The sequence below is a fragment of the Salmo salar genome, chromosome 16, assembly GCF_965601325.2.
Source record: "Salmo salar chromosome 16, fSalSal1, whole genome shotgun sequence".
NCBI classification, from domain to species: domain Eukaryota; kingdom Metazoa; phylum Chordata; class Actinopteri; order Salmoniformes; family Salmonidae; genus Salmo; species Salmo salar.
The window spans coordinates 18280182-18297207 of record NC_138306.1 but is presented as its reverse complement, the minus strand read 5'-3'; the positions used below and the strand labels follow the sequence as shown (position 1 = coordinate 18297207).

Genomic DNA, 17026 nt, shown 5'->3' with positions numbered 1-17026 from the left:
GGGTAGAAGCAGTTTCTTGTGATAGACTGGTAGCATAAACATTTGATTAAGGGTTATGAGATTAGATCATGAAAATGGAAGGTTTTAATTTGGAAGCTCATGATCTTTTTCTTTTTTTTACCAATTTCAACAAGAGAATAAAAAAAGTCCACAAAGAAATAACCACAAAGACCTGTTCCATTTAGTGGGACTGGTAAATAAAGGGGCATCATTTATTTTATTTATTTATTTCACCTTTATTTAACCAGGTAGGCTAGTTGAGAACAAGTTCTCATTTACAACTGCGACCTGGCAAAGATAAAGCAAAGCAGTGCGACACAAACAACAACACAGAGTTACACATGGAGTAAATAAACATAGTCAATAATATAATAGAAAACGTCTATATACAGTGTGTGCAAATGAGGTAGGATAAGGGAGGTAAGGCAATAAATAGGCCATAGTAGCAAAATAATTACAATATAGCAATTAAACACTGGAGTGACAGATGTGCAGAAGATGAGTGTGCAAGTAGAGATACTGGGGTGCAATATAAATAAAACAAATAACAGTATGGGGATGAGGTAGTTGGATGGGCTATTCACAGATGAGCTATGTACAGGTGCAGTGATCTGTGAGCTTCTCTGACAGCTGTTGCTTAAAGCTAGTGAGGGAGATATGAGTCTCCAGCTTCAGTGACTTTTGCAGTTCGTTCCAGTCACTGGCTGCAGAGAACTGGAAGGGAAGGCGGCCGAAAGAGGAATTGGCTTTGGGGGTGACCAGTGAAATATACCTGCTGGAGCGCGTGCTATGGGTGTGTGCTGCTATGGTGACCAGTGAGCTGAGATAAAGCTCGGCTTTACCTAGCAAAGACTTATAGATGACCTGGAGCCAGTGGGTTTGACGACGAATATGAAGCCAGGGCCAGCCAACGAGAGCATACAGGTCGCAGTGATGGGTAGTATATGGGGCTTTGATGACAAAATTGGATGGCACTGTGATAGACTGCATCCAATTTGCTGAGTAGAGTGTTGGAGGCTATTTTGTAAATGACATCGCCAAAGTCAAGGATCGGTAGGATAGTCAGTTTTACGAGGGTATGTTTGCCAGCATGGGTGAAGGATGCTTTGTTGTGAAATAGGAAGCCGATTCTAGATTTAATTTTGGATTGGAGATGCTTAATGTGAGTCTGGAAGGAGAGTTTACAGTCTAACCAGACACCTAGGTATTTGTTGTTGTCCACATATTCTAATCCAGAACCGGACGGGCGGGTAGGTGTGGGCAGCGATCGGTTGAAGAGCCTGCATTTAGTTTTACTTGCATTTAAGAGCAGTTGGAGGCCACGGAAGGAGAGTTGTATGGCATTGAAGCTCGTCTGGAGGTTAGTTAACACAGTGTCCAAAGAAGGGCCAGAAGTAAACAGAATGGTGCCATCTGTGTAGATGTGGATCAGAAAATCACTAGCAGCAAGAGGGACATCATTGATGTATACAGAGAAAAGAGTCGGCCCGAGGTTTGAACCCTGTGGCACCCCCATAGAGACTGCCAGAGGTCCGGACAACAGGCCCTCCGATTTGACACACTGAACTCTGTCAGAGAAGTAGTTGGTGAACCAGGCGAGGCAGTCATTTGAGAAAGCAAGTCTGTTGAGTCTGCCGATAAGAATGTGGTGATTGACAGAGTCGAAAGCCTTGGCCAGGTCGATGAATACAGCTGCACAGTATTGTCTCTTATCGATGGCAGTTATGATATCGTTTAGGACCTTGAGCGTGGCTGAGGTGCACCCATGACCAGCTCGGAAACCAGATTGCATATAGCGGAGAAGGTACGGTGGGATTCGAAATGGTCGGTGATCTGTGTGTTAACTTGGCTTTTGAAGACTTTAGAAAGGCAGGGTAGGATAGATATAGGTCTGTAGCAATTTGGGTCTAGAGTGTCTTCCCCTTTGAAGAGGTTGATGACCGTGGAAGCTTTCCAATCTTTGGGGATCTCAGACGATACGAAAGAGAGGTTGAACAGGCTATTAATAGGGGTTGCAACAATTTCAGCAGATAATTTTAGAAAGAGAGGGTCCAGATTGTCTCGCCCAGCTGATTTGTAGGGGTCCAGATTTTGCAGATCTTTCAGAACATCAGCTATCTGGATTTGGGTGAAGGAGAAATGGGGGAGGCTTGGGCAAGTTGCTGTGGGGGGCGCAGGGCTGTTGACCGGGGTAGGGGTAGCCAGGTGGAAAGCATGGCCAGCCATAGAAAAATGCTTCTTGAAATTCTCAATTATCGCAGATTTATCGGTGGTGACAGTGTTTCCTAGCCTCAGTGCAGTGGGCAGCTGGGTGGAGGTGCTCTTATTCTCCATGGACTTTACAGTGTCCCATAACTTTTTAGAATTTGTGCTACAGGATGCAAATTTCTATTTGAAAAAGCTAGCCTTTGCTTTCCTAACTGACTGTGTATATTTGTTCCTAAGTTCCTTGAAAAGTTGCATATCGCGGGGGCTATTCGATGCAAATGGAGTACGCCACAGGATGTTTTTGTGCTGGTCAAGGGTAGTCAGGTCTGGAGTGAACCAAGGGCTATATCTGTTCCTGGTTCTACATTTTCTGAATGGGGCATGCTTATTTAAGATGGTGAGGAAGGCACTTTTAAAGAATAACCAGGCATCCTCTACTGACGGAATGAGGTCAATATCCTTCCAGGATACCCGGGCCAGGTCGATTAGAAAGGCCTGCTCGCTGAAGTGTTTTAGAGAGCGTTTGACAGTGATGAGTGGTGGTCGTTTGACCGCAGACCCATTACGGACGCAGGCAATGAGGCAGTGATCGCTGAGATCCTCGTTGAAGACAGCAGAGGTTTATTTGGAGGGCAGGTTGGTTTGGATGATATCTATGAGGTTGCCCGTGTTTACGGATTTGGGGTTGTACCTGGTAGGTTCATAGATAATTTGTGTGAAATGGAGGGTATCAAGCTTAGATTGTAGGATGGCCGGGGTGTTAAGCATGTCCCAGTTTAGGTCACCTAACAGCACGAGCTCTGAAGATAGATGGGGGGCAATCAATTCACACATGGTGTCCAGGGCACAGCTGGGGTCAAAAGGTGGTCTATAGCATGCGGCAACGGTGAGAGAGACTTGTTTCTGGAGAGATGGATTTTTAATAGTAGAAGCTCAAATTGTTTGGGCACAGACCTGGATAGTAAGACAGAACTCTGCAGGCTGTCTCTGCAGTAGATTGCAACACTGCCCCCTTTGGCAGTTCTATCTTGTCGGAAAATGTTATAGTTAGGGATGGAAATTTCAGGGGTTTTGGTGGTCTTCCTAAGCCAGGATTTAGACACGCCTGGGACATCCGGGTTGGCAGAGTGTGCTAAGGCAGTGAATAAAACAAACTTAGGGAGGAGGCTTCTAATGTTAACATGCATGAAACCAAAGCTTTTTAACTGTTACAGAAGTCAACAAATGAGAGCGCCTGGAGAATGGGAGTGGAGTTTGGCACTGCGGGCCTGGATTAACCTCTACATCACCAGAGGAACAGAGGAGGAGTAGGATAAGGGTACGGCTAAAGGCTATAAGAACTGGCCGTCTAGTACGTTTGGAACAGAGAGTAAAAGGAGCAGGTTTCTGGGCGCGATAGAATAGATTCAAGGCATAATGTACAGACAAAGGAATGGTAGGATGTGATTACAGTTGAGGTAAACCTATGCATTGAGTGACGATGAGAGCGATATTGAGATGGACAGATATAAAAAGTGGCTTGCCTCGTCAAAGTTTGCGCGTATTACTGTATCCAGTATCCTCTGGCAGTGAGTTCTGTACATCATGATGAACGTTGACACCTGTGGGAAAAGGTAGAGCACGCTGAGTACACAGTGCATTCGGAAAGTATTCAGACCCCTTGACTTTTTCCACATTTTGTTACGTAACAACCTTATTCTAAAATGTATTAAATAGTTTTTTTCCTCATCAATCTACACACAATATCTCATAATGACAAACCAAAAACAGCTTCTTAGAAATGTTTGCAAATGTATATATATATATATATATATATATATATATATATATATATATATAAAAAAAACTGAAATCACATTTACATAAGTATTCAGACCCTTGACTCAGTATTTTGTTGAAGCACTTTTGGCAGCGATTACAGCCTTGAGTCTTCTTGGGTATGACGCTACAGGCTTGGCACACCTGTATTTGGGGAGTTTCCCCCATTCATCTCTACAGATTCTCTCATGCTCTATCAGGTTGGATGGGGAGCATCGATGAATAGCTATTTTTAGGTTTATCCAGAGATGTTCAATCAGGTTCAAGTCTCTGACAGGGCCACTCAAGGACATTCAGAGACTTGTCCTGAAGCCACTCCTGTGTTGTCTTGGCTGTGTACTTAGGGTTGTTGCCCTGTTGGAAGGTGAACCTTTGCCTCAGTCTGAGGTCCTGAGCGCTCTGGAGCAGGTTTTCATCAAGGATCTCTCTGTACTTTTCTCCGCTCATCTTTCCCTTGATCCTGACTAGTATCCCAGTCCCTGCCGCTGAAACACATCCCCACAGCATTATACTGCCACCACCATGCTTCACCGTAGGGATGGTGCCAAGTTTCCTCCAGACGTGACGCTTGGCATTCAGGCCAAAGAGTTCAATCTTGGTTTCATCACTCCAGAGAATTTTGTTTCTCATGGTCTGAGAGTGCTTTAGGTACCTTTTGGCAAACTCTAAGCGGACTTTCATGTGCCTTCCGTCTGGCCATTCTACCATAAAGTCCTGATTGGTGGAGTGCTGCAGAGATTGCTGTCCTTCTGGAAGGTTCTCCCAACTCCCAGCTCTGTTAGAGTGACCATCGGGTTCTTCGTCACCTCCCCGACCAAGGCCTTTCTCCCCCGATTGCTCAGTTTGGCCGGGGGGCCAGCTCTAAGAAGAGTCTTAGTGGTTTCAAACTTCTTCCATTTAAGAATGATGGAGGCCACTGTGTTCTTGGGGACCTTCAATGCCGCAGAAATGTTTTGGTACCCTTCCCCAGATCTGTGCCTCGACACAATTCTGTCTCGGAGCTCTACGGACAATTCCTTTGAACCTCATGGCTTGGTTTTTGCTCTGACATGCACTGTCAACTGTGGGACCTTATATAGACAGGTGTGTGCCTTTCCAAATCATGTCCAATCAATTGAATTTACCACAGGAGGACTCCAATCAAGTTGTAGAAACATCTCAAGGATGATCAATAGAAACAGGATGCACCTGAGCTCAATTTCGAGACACATAGTAAAGGGTCTGAATACTTATGTTTTTGCTTTGTCATTATGAGGTATTTAGATTGTGTAGATTGAGGGGGGAAATGATTTAATCCATTTAGAAAAGTCTGTAACGTAACAAAATGTGGAAAAAGTCAAAAGGTTTGAATGCTTTCTTAATGTACTCTAAATGCATGGCAATAACGTGGTCCAAGTCTGTAACACACTGCTACTTATCAAAGGGACATACTGTTTCTTAGTGACTTTCTTAGTGAATGACCAGGATGCTGCTTCAGTTAGGATGTATTCTAATCAGGGAACTAGATTCAACTACAATATTTATACGGCAGCTAGTGTTTTCAAGTGATATAATACACAAAGGGATTGATACAAAAAAACAAGACAATAAATCCCTTCCAAAAGCCTCAACAGCAATAAATACCTGCAACAGGTCCCACACCAAAACTATGTTACATAAAACCGGCTTTAGAGATCAGCAACTCATAAACCATTGAAAATGATGACCCCCTCTTTTAAAAGCAGGACAGCTAGAGCTTGTCCTTTGTCCCGCACTGGATCTTATTATCTCCCCACAAGATTAAGAGTTAGTGAGAAGCCAGAAACATATAAATCCTCAAGGTCCTTCTTCTCTTAACCCAGACTCAGTGAAGGTCCGGGTCAGATAAAAGGAGAGAGCCAGAGGGTGCAAGAGGGACGATAGGTTGGCTGGACGAAAGAGGAGGGGGTTGTGGGACGTTTTAGAGTCCTGCTTACCTTCTCTTCTGACAGACTGGTGGGCAGATTTAGGTCTTTGACATTTGGAAAGTCTGGCAGGAGTGTCCCCAGTTTGGAGCGTGGTGAATACGCCACTGTCTGCTTGGTGACCTCCTTCTTGCCCGTCTCGTTCACCCACGCTGCCCCCTTCTTGGAGTACATCACATCGTAGTACTGGGAACTCTCCTTCACAGCGATGCCATAGTAGTGGTACCTTTAGGGAATAGTTGTTAGAGACGTGTAAAAATGGAAAATAAAGTTTTCACAGTCATCTTTTCTTGCTGTGGATTTATTTGACCAACATTTCCACTAAAGAGCCTTAATCGGGGTGTGAGGGTATGGCATGTCATCATAGGATTTTGAGGGGTTGCATCCTCAAATAGTGAAGAGTACTGGCTTGAAGAATCCTTAAAAGCTGGCTCTCACTCTTCACTATCTCCATCCAACTATCATTCTCCGATACTGAGTATTTTTTCGTTGAAAGGCTGAGCTTTTAACTTTCATCATACAAAACAATGGCATTTCTCTTGAATTAATGAAAAAAGTCCCGAAACCAATGCGCACAAAGAAGGACATGACAGCTTATGCATTGAGGAATTTTGATCAGAAAAGTAGAAAACAACGTTGACTTACTTTGACTGTCCCCTGGTCCCCAGTCTTCTTGTGGTTAGTTGTGGAAACTGTTGTCTAATAATCTGTTAGAATCAGAGAATTAGAAGTGTATCAATTATTTTTCCTCTGTGAGGTTCTTCATGCTTTTTGATGTGTATATCCCCCATGTAAAGCACCTATTAAAATGCATGATCACTCTTGACAGGATATCATACTGTAGATGTAAAGGAAGAGATACACTAAAAGGACAACCCAAGAAAAAAGTCCACAATTTCCTCAGCTAGCGGCTGAAGTAACTACCCCATCCAGAATTATCAATATTCTTGTACAGCTCAAAGAATGACAGGAAAATCTATATTGAACATATCAATGAATCAAGTGAAAGTATCTCAAATGTTTTGGGTTAGTATCTGTTTAATGAGGTCTGTTCTAGATGTGAAGAGCTGTGAAGTTCCCAGAGCCTTAACCCCAGGGAGGTCTGTATTGGAGAAAAAGGCTTTGAGAACCATACATTTTTTTTACATGTTCAGGGGTATTATTTTTTATATATTAAAAACCTCAACAAAATCTCTCCCCTCCCCCTCTTTCTTTTTGTCCATGAGATTGGCTCCTTGGTTCAGCTCCCGGTGCAGAAACTTTAGCAAACAGTGGAGCTTTCCATTGTGCGGGATGAAAAAAGAGGCCAAGCTGTGAAGTTTCTGTCAGGCCCCGCTTGATAAATGAGCAGACAGGGAGGCAGCCCAGGCCCTTGCTCGTTTTTTTGTCCCGAATCAATGAAGCCTTCCTAAAGGACACCCCACACTGCTCCAGCCACTGATCTAACATTCCGCAACATCTCACCCTTCCAGATTTCCTTTAATTACACATTAATCCAGGCCCCTTCTCTTTTTCAATATCCTCTGACAGGAGCTGGGGAGGCGTGGGGTGGGGGAGTGGGATGAGGATGGGGCTGGGGATCAGGGTCCGGGTGTTCGGGGTGGCTGGGAGTAGGTGGGTAGACGGGCTTCTCTGGGTTTCAGGAACAGAGGCGAGCATGTTTACTCTAGCTGTGTAATCAGTCCAGCGGTTTTCAGAGGAACCATCAGTGGGCTGTTCCGTTGGCTCTCAATAACTACAGTACTTTCGGAAAGTATTCAGACCCCTTGACTTTTTCCACATTTTGTAAGGTTAGGTTGTTATTCTAAAATGAATTAAATCATTTTTTTACCCCCTCAACATCTACACACATTACCTCATAATGACAAAGCAAAAACAGGTTTTAAGAAATTGTTGCTAAATTATATATATGAAAAAAACTGAAATATTATAAGTATTCAGACCCTTTACTCAGTACTTTGTTGAAGCACCTTTGGCAGTGATTACAGCCTCGAGTCTTCTTGGTTATGACGCTACAAGCTTGGCACACGTGTATTTGGGTTGTTTCTCCCATTCTTCTCTGCAAATCCTCTCAAGCTCTGTCAGGGTGGATGGGGATTGTTGCTGCACAGCTATTTTCAGATCTCTCCAGAGATGTTTGATCGAGTTTGATCCGGGCTCTGGCAGGGCCACTCAAGGACATTCAGAGACTTGTCCTGAAGCCACTCCTGCGTTGTCTTGGCTGTGTGCTTAGGGTCGTTGTCCTGTTGGAAGGTTTCCTCCAGATGTGACGCTTGGCATTCAGGCCAAAGAGTTCAATCTTGGTTTCATCAGACCAGATAATCTTGTTTCTCATGTTCTGAGAGTCTTTAGGTGCCTTTTGGCAAACTCCAAGTTGGCTGTCATGTGCCTTTTACTGAGGAGTGGCTTCTGTCTGGCCACTCTACCATAAAGGCCTGATTGGTGGTGCTGCAGAGATGGCTGTCCTTCTGGAATGTTTTGCCATCTCCACAGAGGGACTCTGGAGCTCTGTCAGAGTGACCATCGGGTTCTTGGTCACCTCCCTGACCAAGGCCCTTCTCCCCTGATTGCTCCGTTTGGCCAGGTGGCCAGCTCTAGGAAGAGTCTTGGTATTTCCAAACTTCTTCCATTTAAGAATGATGGAGGCCACTGTGTTCTTGGGGACCTTCAATGTTGCAGACATTTTTTGGTACCCTTCCCCAGATCTGTGCCTCGACACAATTCAGTCTCGGAGCTCTACAGACAATTCCTTCGACCTCATGGCTTGGTTTTTGCTCTGACATGCACTGTCAACTGTGGGACATTATATAGACAGGTGTCTGCCTTTCCAAATCATGTCCAATCAATTGAATTTAGAACAGGTGAACTCCATTCAAGTTGTAGAAACATCTCAAGGATGATCAATGGAAACAGGATGCACCTGAGCTCAATTTTCCGTCTCATAGCAAAGGGTCTGAAAACATATGTAAATATGGTATTTCTGTTTTTAGTTTTTAATAAATTAGCAAAAATGTAAAAAAAACGTATTTTTGTTTTGTCATTATGGGATATTTTGTGTAGATTGCTGAGGATTTGTATTTATTTAATCTATTTTAGAATAAGGCTGTAATGTAACAAAATATGGAAAAAGTCAAGGGGTCTGAATACTTCCCAAAGGGACTGTACATGTCGATATTACTTTGCAAATATATCATAACAAGCCATGAGACTGATTTACATACACAATCAGTAAGCATACTTGTTCAATGCTATTTATTTCCCCCCTTCATGTTTTACTATTGTCGATGAAGAAGATAGTTCTGAAAAATGGTAACCTTCCTACGCAGGTATAGCCTACTGCACCAATGGGACTATTTCACTTTCTCTTTCTGTGAAGTATTGTTCACAACATTAGTTTGGGCTAAACCAAGCAGGCCTCCTAAGTTTCCTGTTAAAGTGGTCAGTGACGGGGCAGAGTGCTGTGTCCTACCTTCCCAAAGCTGGCGGCGTTGACAGGCTGTGTGTCGTGCTTCTCACAGAAGTCCAGGTAGTGCATGTAGAGAGCACTGCGGGGGATACAAACCCCTTCTGCAATCTCATAGTTCTCCTCCAGCCTGTAGGTGAAAAGCAGGTCTGTCAGTCAATCCCCACTGAATACCATGGACTTCTTACCGACCTCAAAGACATCTTTAGTCTGGCATCTACCGTATCTACCGGCATCCAAATAAAGTGTTACCCAGTTTACTCCTGTATCTATTCAGTCAAGGGCAGGTTATTTTCTAGTGGACCATATTAGATGAATAATCAAACCTAAATAAGGAGCTACTTTGCGAAATTACATGTGGATTTATTTTTTAACATCTGGGAAAGACGGAACTAAAACCATCATTTCAAAGCATAATATCTCTACTGTATAGCATAAATACTTGACTGTATAGCATAAATACTCTACTGTATAGCATAAATACTCTACTGTATAACATAATATTTCCACTGTATAGCATAAATACTCTACTGTATAGCATAAATACTCTACTGTATAGCATAAATACTCTACTGTATAACATAATATTTCCACTGTATAGCATAAATACTCTACTGTATAGCATAAATACTCTACTGTATAACATAATATCTCCACTGTATAGCATAAATACTCTACTGTATAGCATACATACTCTACTGTATAACCTTATATATCAACTGTATAGCATAAATACTCTACTGTATAGCATAAATACTCTACTGATACCATAATATCTCCACTGTACAGCATAATATCTCTACTGTATAGCATAATATCTCTACTGTATAACATAAATACTCTACTGTATAACATAAATACTTAACAAAACTAAGCATTACAACATGCATGAAGAGCTTCAAAGTGCTATAAAACACTTATCGGTTGTGATCAATCACTCTTAGTAGCATACATGTAATACAATTCAGGATGATAAAAACATTTATTTTGAACATCTCATGAACATAAAATGAACTGTGATGTCTGCTATTACTCATAAGTATCAAGAGGCTATGTACACCTGTATTTTAAGTGCAAAATAAAGCAACAACTATTATTTTATCTGTCTTATTACAGAGCAGCGTTAAATAAGAACATTTCACAAGAATCCTCAATATATTGACTCATGAACACCTCCCTCAAGCAATAAACCAAAACAAAAAGGACCATTTGAGGAGTGTGATGAAAATGGGAAGTTCCCTCACTGCTGTTGAAATGTGAATGACTGTGTGTAATCCCTGGGGATTTACAATGCTCCTCTATATTCCCATAGACCAGGTATATCTATCTAAATAGGAATCTATGTGTATGACAACAACACTATGAACGTTTAAACATCTTGAAGAACGATCTGGCCTTATTGGCCATGTACTCTTATAATCTCCATCTGGCACAGCAAGAAGAGGACTGGCCACCTCTCAGAACCTGGTTCCTCTCTCGGTTTCTTCCTAGGTTCCTGCCTTTCTAGGGAGTTTTTCCTAGCCACCGTGCTTCTACATCTGCATTGCTTGCTGTTTGAGTTTTAAGGCTGGTTTTCTGTATAGCACCTTGTGACATTTGCTGATGTAAAAAAGGCTTTATACATACATTTGATTGATTGATTGAACACTACACAAACCAACCCGATTCAACTACAGTGGCATGAAAATGACTGATAAACACATATTCACCACCCTTCAAAAAAATGACATCTCCAACAAACAGACCGATCAAGTGTTTTCACCATTGTGTTTTCACCAGAAGGAATGAAATTTCAGATACAGACAACAAATAATTAAACGAAGAAGAATGTCTTGGCATAGCCAGCTTACTGTTTTAATTGTGTCTAATGCATATTATTCCCTTCAGATCATAAAAGGTGCAACTACACAGGTCCTATGAATGCATGAAAATATTTCTATTTTTGTGAAAAAGCCATTATACTAATTAAACCTTCCTTCCAGCCCAACAGCGGCTTCCATGTCATATTGTAAATATAAACTGTAAGCACCCTTACAATGCTCACTAAAACTGGTAAGTTGATAGTTCGCTTCTTAAAAGGTGCTGTTTGATGTTACAATTATGTCCTTCATCTTTACATGATTACATTTTATAGGCCACTACATGAGAAGACTGTATACAAAGAATCCTCAAACATATTTTTGCAAACAATATAAGAACAAAATAGGGAAATGCACTTGTTAATTTGATCAACAAACAAAAAGCAAATGCATCAAATAATACAAAATAAATGTGCAGAATAGTTAATGTGTAGAGAACATTGAATTAGCATTACATCTCTAGAATTACAGCTTTAGGACAATACAACATTATGCAAATCTGATTGGATTTTGTTGGACCAAGTTCCATACTTTCACCAAAACGTACATAATGAAATAAACAGGTGAGGAAAGAGGTGAATATACGATCACTTACCATTGTAGAGTAGCTGGTGTTGAATGTGGTTTAGATGCCCTGTTGTTTTCTTTCTCCTCATCTTTCACAGACAAAAAAGGAATGTGTCAGCTATTTTCAACCATCACACCTCTTCAATTAAGTACCTAGCCAGCGCAATATAAAATGTTAATAAATATCCAGTTGCTGTGAATAAAAATTAAAACATGTAATCTAAACTGAACAGGGCCAGCCAAAAGGTTGATGCTTGATGCAGTACACTAAAACTAAAAAAGTGATAATTTCTCTCTTTATCCAACTATTCTACTCTACAACAATATTATGATTATGATAATCAGTGGATTATCACGGACATTTGTTATTGACACGTTTTGTGAATAAAGTTGTGTGCTTTATTTGAACAAATTCCAATCCTACAAGTGCACTGACTTTTGCCATATTTTGCGCATCTTATTATTGCGCACCTTTTTATAGCAAATATCAATTTTATCAATAGCACTCTTTAATTTAGCCACATGACAATAGATTATTTCAAGAGATATTTATCCATGACTTTATGCGTTGGAGTAATAAATGCAACATTAAAGCGTTATACAGTCACTGCTTACTTTCGTCATTGGACGTATTCCCCAGGGACGTGTGACTGGAATACCGCTTGCTCTCGTTCTCGTTGAGGCATCTTTCAATCCAGCTCTCTAGAAAAAGGCAAGATGGCCCACAGATCAGGGAAAAGCCTACAGAAATGTACAATTGTAGGTATCTTTCTGTAGCCCACATGAGGTTTAATTCTTTATTAATTTGCGCTATGGCCCATCAAAATGTGGCACCAATTGGGTGGTCAGATTTGTCCAATATTTGGTTAGCCTACTCTATTGGCCCTAATCAATATAGGGCCTATTTTAAGATGTGGTTCACAAAAAAAGTAATCTAAATAAATCACAATCTAACAATCAGGTTTGTTTATCAAAAGTTGACTTTGCTTAAAGCTGCAGCTGCAACAGGTGGCCTTTTTATAACTTCATTTTAAGACACATTTTGCCAGATGCAAAAAAAGACCATAGACTCAGTCTAGCTCACGTCTAAACAGTGCACAACCAGTTGCATATCACTGCCTACACACACTCATTTGGTCACCTAATGTGACAGAGCAATTCGACTACAATCTATTGTTCGGGCCTAGCGCAGCTGTGCTTCTATGTGAAATGTTTTCACCAACACTGCAGGAATCATTCATTGTTCTTGAGGGGACTACAAGCGCGCACACTTGCCCAATTGAGCCCGCGCTCATTGCTGGAGCAGCCTCGCGACACAGAGGCCTTTGTCCCATTCTAATTTCTATTTAGAAATAGCTCAACTGGTGTCCTTTCTTGGGACAGAAACACTTCTAATATTTCTCGTAGTCCTGTAGATCCTGTTGCCCGCATGACAACAATCACCATAGTAGCAGTTGCCAGGTTTGACTGTTGGCAAGGCAACCTGTTCCATCCCATCAGAAGGGGTTAGAGAAGAGGTCATGGAAATAGAAAAGTTAGAGACTCCGAACTATAAGGATAAATGAACATTTGGTTGATGAGTGGCACGCGCTGTTACAATAAATAGCCTAAGAAATTAGCTAGAATGCTTTATCATGAATAAAAGCAAACGTGTAGGCTATGCCTAATTTATCTTTGATCTTTGCAAAGCCCTCCTATTCTATAGCCTTAGGCCAGGCATTCGTTTTTAATTGTAAGAACAGAACAGTATGATTAGGCTGCCTAACACTGTTTACAACCCACAGGTTGACCAGAGAACACGTGCTGTCATCAGGTCCATAAAGTTGAACGGAATTATCAAATGAATAAACAAAAATAATCATTATTGTCATCATCATAATTATTTATAATAATATCACCCTCATCAAGTATTATTTTAGACCAATCATTACAATTAATACCAGTACATTATTAGGCTGACGTGTAACTTATTTAAATGTGTTGTGCATTAGACTAGCTGATACTTTAAAATGTTTCCCCAACCATTGATGAAGTTAGTCCACTGAGGTGAAAATAATTCTCCATTGTAGCACTGATCCCTGGGTAGTAATTGAATCATTTGCCATGAGCACAGATAAGGTAGAGCTCTAAATAATTGGATTAAATTCGATCAACGGGCTAAACGGATCTCTGATAATTTTATAGGCACACTCTTTCATGTTAACCAACTCCCCACCAGACAGCGAATTACCATAAACAGCAGGGGGGAAAACTCCCCGACGATTATACAGTAAAGTAAATAAATGTGTCGAATAAAATGAAGTATGACGTTAGATTAAGAGCACAATTAGAAAAACGCATAGCTAAAGCCGCAACATTCATTCTAACTAATTATAGCCTACATCTGCATATTATGGCTGTTTCTTATAATCGCCTTATTTGAACATTTTAAGAGCCCACTTTTCAGAAAAAGGCTATTTCTGTTACTTTTGCGATACAATACGTTTACCATAAATATTTCGTTTTTGATATTACATCGAATTTACTTTAGGCTGCTTCTTGGGCCATGCCGTACGACTTTATCCTGCTGCGGGCGACTGGCCGCTTATTTCCCCCAGAAGTTGTTTACAAGAAGCAGGTGCATCACAGGCTACACGCGCCTCGAAGGCTTGGAAGATACTTTTTTCCCAAAGAGATTGAAAACTTTTAGGAATCCTGCTGTAATTTGCTGAATGTAGTCTAATAGTTGACATTTCATTCATGCTCCTAAATCAACGTTTAGGCACAAAATAAATGGCCTAATGTCATTCCATAATCAAACCATCCCTAAAATCTGCTTTTTGTTGGTACATATTTGTTATGAGTTAATGGCACAAAACCACAATGCCTCTTTTGTTGATATCTTAAAGAAACTAAAATCTAACACATGGCTCTAAACTGGCTGTAGAGAAAGTCATAAATTCCCAGGGGCCCAGTGGCTATAGTGATCCGCAACAGAAAGTGGTTCCCCATGCATCCTGATAAGGCAAGTCTGCAGTGTTGCAGGACAGGATGACCAACCTGTGGAATCCATATCAGGCTCCTCCAGCAGCCCACAATGCATCCTCTTCCCATCAACGGCACACTGGCTCCTCCAAGAAAATTGCTCTGTGCACGTCTCCCCCTCCTCAGTAGGCTTCCTCTTGTCTAGCTCCGTGTCTCCGTGACCACTGCCTATCCGTGGCAGGAGATGTTGAGGCTCTGGGCTCTGCTGAGAGAGGGGTGGTGTTGGTGGTGAGGGGAGGTGGTGGGGGTGAGGGGGGGGGGGGGGTAGAGACTCCAGAAATCCAGCGGGGGGAAAGCCAGACCCGTCAAAATGTTTGCTGATGTTTCATGGGAAAGGGTCTGATTTTATAGGAGCCCTGATGGGGACATGTCATTGATAGGCTCAGAAGGCTGATGAATGGCCTCAAGTCAGATGGGGATGTGGCAAGGCTCACTGGAAGTCTTTTGTGGGGCTGCTTTGAATAAGAAAGGCTCCCTCCCCAAGAAAAAAAGAGGCTTAGATCTATGCAATCCTAGCACTGTGGCCTCCCCGTCTTCCATTATAGCATTTAATAGGTTTTTCTACCCCCCCACCCCGGTCCTACACACACACACCCACCGCCTCCTCCACCCCTCTTATTTAAAGACCAAGCTCCCATCAACACTTGTTGGCCCGTTTCAGAACTTTTTTGATGTCTGTCTTCCTCCATTGGCCATGGGAACTGCAACATGACCACTGGAGCAAGTTTTTAGGAAACTACTTAAAGAGAGTACTATTATATTTCATTTTTTCCACACATTCCAATCACTTTCTTATTTCAAAACACCCTCTTTACTATGATGCCTTTATAAAAATAAAAACAATCACAATGTTGCCTAGTCTAAAACGGCACAAGTGCGAACTTTGTAGGGGGGGGGGGTGTCATTTCCCCATCTCCCCCTCTCCTTGAGGCAACCTTATTTTAGTGTGCCTCGGAGGAGAGCACTGGCCACAAAGGGAGGAAGTTGGGAGGGCTCTGATGGAGTGCCTGTGAGCTGGAGAAGGGAAAGCTGTGATTAGAATATGAATAGAACCACAGGAGAAGGGGGAGAGGGGGAGTGAGGAGAAAGGGGGATTATGGCTGAATTACTCCCCACCACACTGTGGATGGCACTGGAAGACTCTGCTCTTCTTCAGAGTTTCCAGTGCGCAGGCGTAGGGACACTGTCGGTGTTGGTGCTCTTACCATGCGTCCAGGTCAGTTGGGAAAGAACACGTGGTGTCCATGAGAGTACAGGTCATACATGAGACACTGACTGATATGCAGCACAACACTATACAGCGCATTCAGAATGTATTCAGACCCCTCAACTTTTTCAACACTTTGTTACGTTACAGCCTTATTCAAAAATCAATTAAATTGTTTTTTCCCCCTCATTAATCTGCACACAATGCCCCATAATGACAAAGCAAAAACAGGTTTCGAAAGTTTTGCTAATTTACAAACAACCAAAATTACGGAAATATCTCATTTACATAAGTATTCAGACCCTTTACTCAGTACTTTGTTGAAGGACCTTTGGCAGTAATTACATCCTTGAGTCTTCTTGGGTATGACACTACAAGCTTGGCACACCTGTATTTGGCGAGTTTCTCCCATTCTTCTCTGTAGATCCTCTCAAGCTCTGTCAATTTGGATGGAGAGCGTCGCTAGACAGCTATTTTCAGGTCTCTCCAGAGATGTTCAATCGGGTTCGAGTCCGGGCTCTGGCTGGGCCACTCAAGGAGACTTGTCCCGAAGCCACTCCTGCGTTGTCTTGGCTGTGTACATAGGGTCGTTGTTCTGTTGGAAGGGAGTCCTGAGCTGTCTGGAGCAGGTTTTCATCAAGGATCTCTGCACTTTGCTCCGTTCATCTTTCTCTCGATCCTGACTAGTCTCCCACTGAAAAACATCCCCACGAAAAAAATACACTTATGACTCTAACCCAGTAATTTGTCACATTCTTAGGATCTGGAAACAGATGAGGTATTTTTTTAACATACACACTGTATACATTGACAGCCCAATTTGCCTGAATCATGCTTTCCACCCTGAATTGGATGATGTGGTGTTTTCACAATGGAGGGAGAAGGGGCTCACAACAATCGGTAACTTATACATTGATGGTCATTTAGCTTCATTTCA

The 17026-nt window shown here is 42.0% G+C and overlaps 1 protein-coding gene across 2 annotated transcripts in view; it reads right to left on the bottom strand.

Annotated features, from left to right (window-relative positions):
* rfx4 (regulatory factor X, 4) overlaps window positions 1–15101 on the bottom strand; it is a 39317-nt gene extending 24216 nt beyond the window's left edge. For both annotated transcript variants that reach the window (XM_014148225.3, XM_082962589.1), the window contains exons 1-7: window positions 14898–15101; window positions 12474–12560; window positions 11887–11947; window positions 9439–9562; window positions 6615–6676; window positions 5982–6195; window positions 3732–3809 (exon numbers count right to left, since the gene is read on the bottom strand). In XM_014148225.3, the coding sequence (XP_014003700.2) occupies window positions 3732–3809; window positions 5982–6195; window positions 6615–6676; window positions 9439–9562; window positions 11887–11947; window positions 12474–12560; window positions 14898–14940 (669 nt within the window). In that variant the 5' untranslated portion in view covers window positions 14941–15101. The remainder of the gene's footprint in view (window positions 1–3731; window positions 3810–5981; window positions 6196–6614; window positions 6677–9438; window positions 9563–11886; window positions 11948–12473; window positions 12561–14897) is intronic.
* Window positions 15102–17026: the final 1925 nt, after the last annotated feature.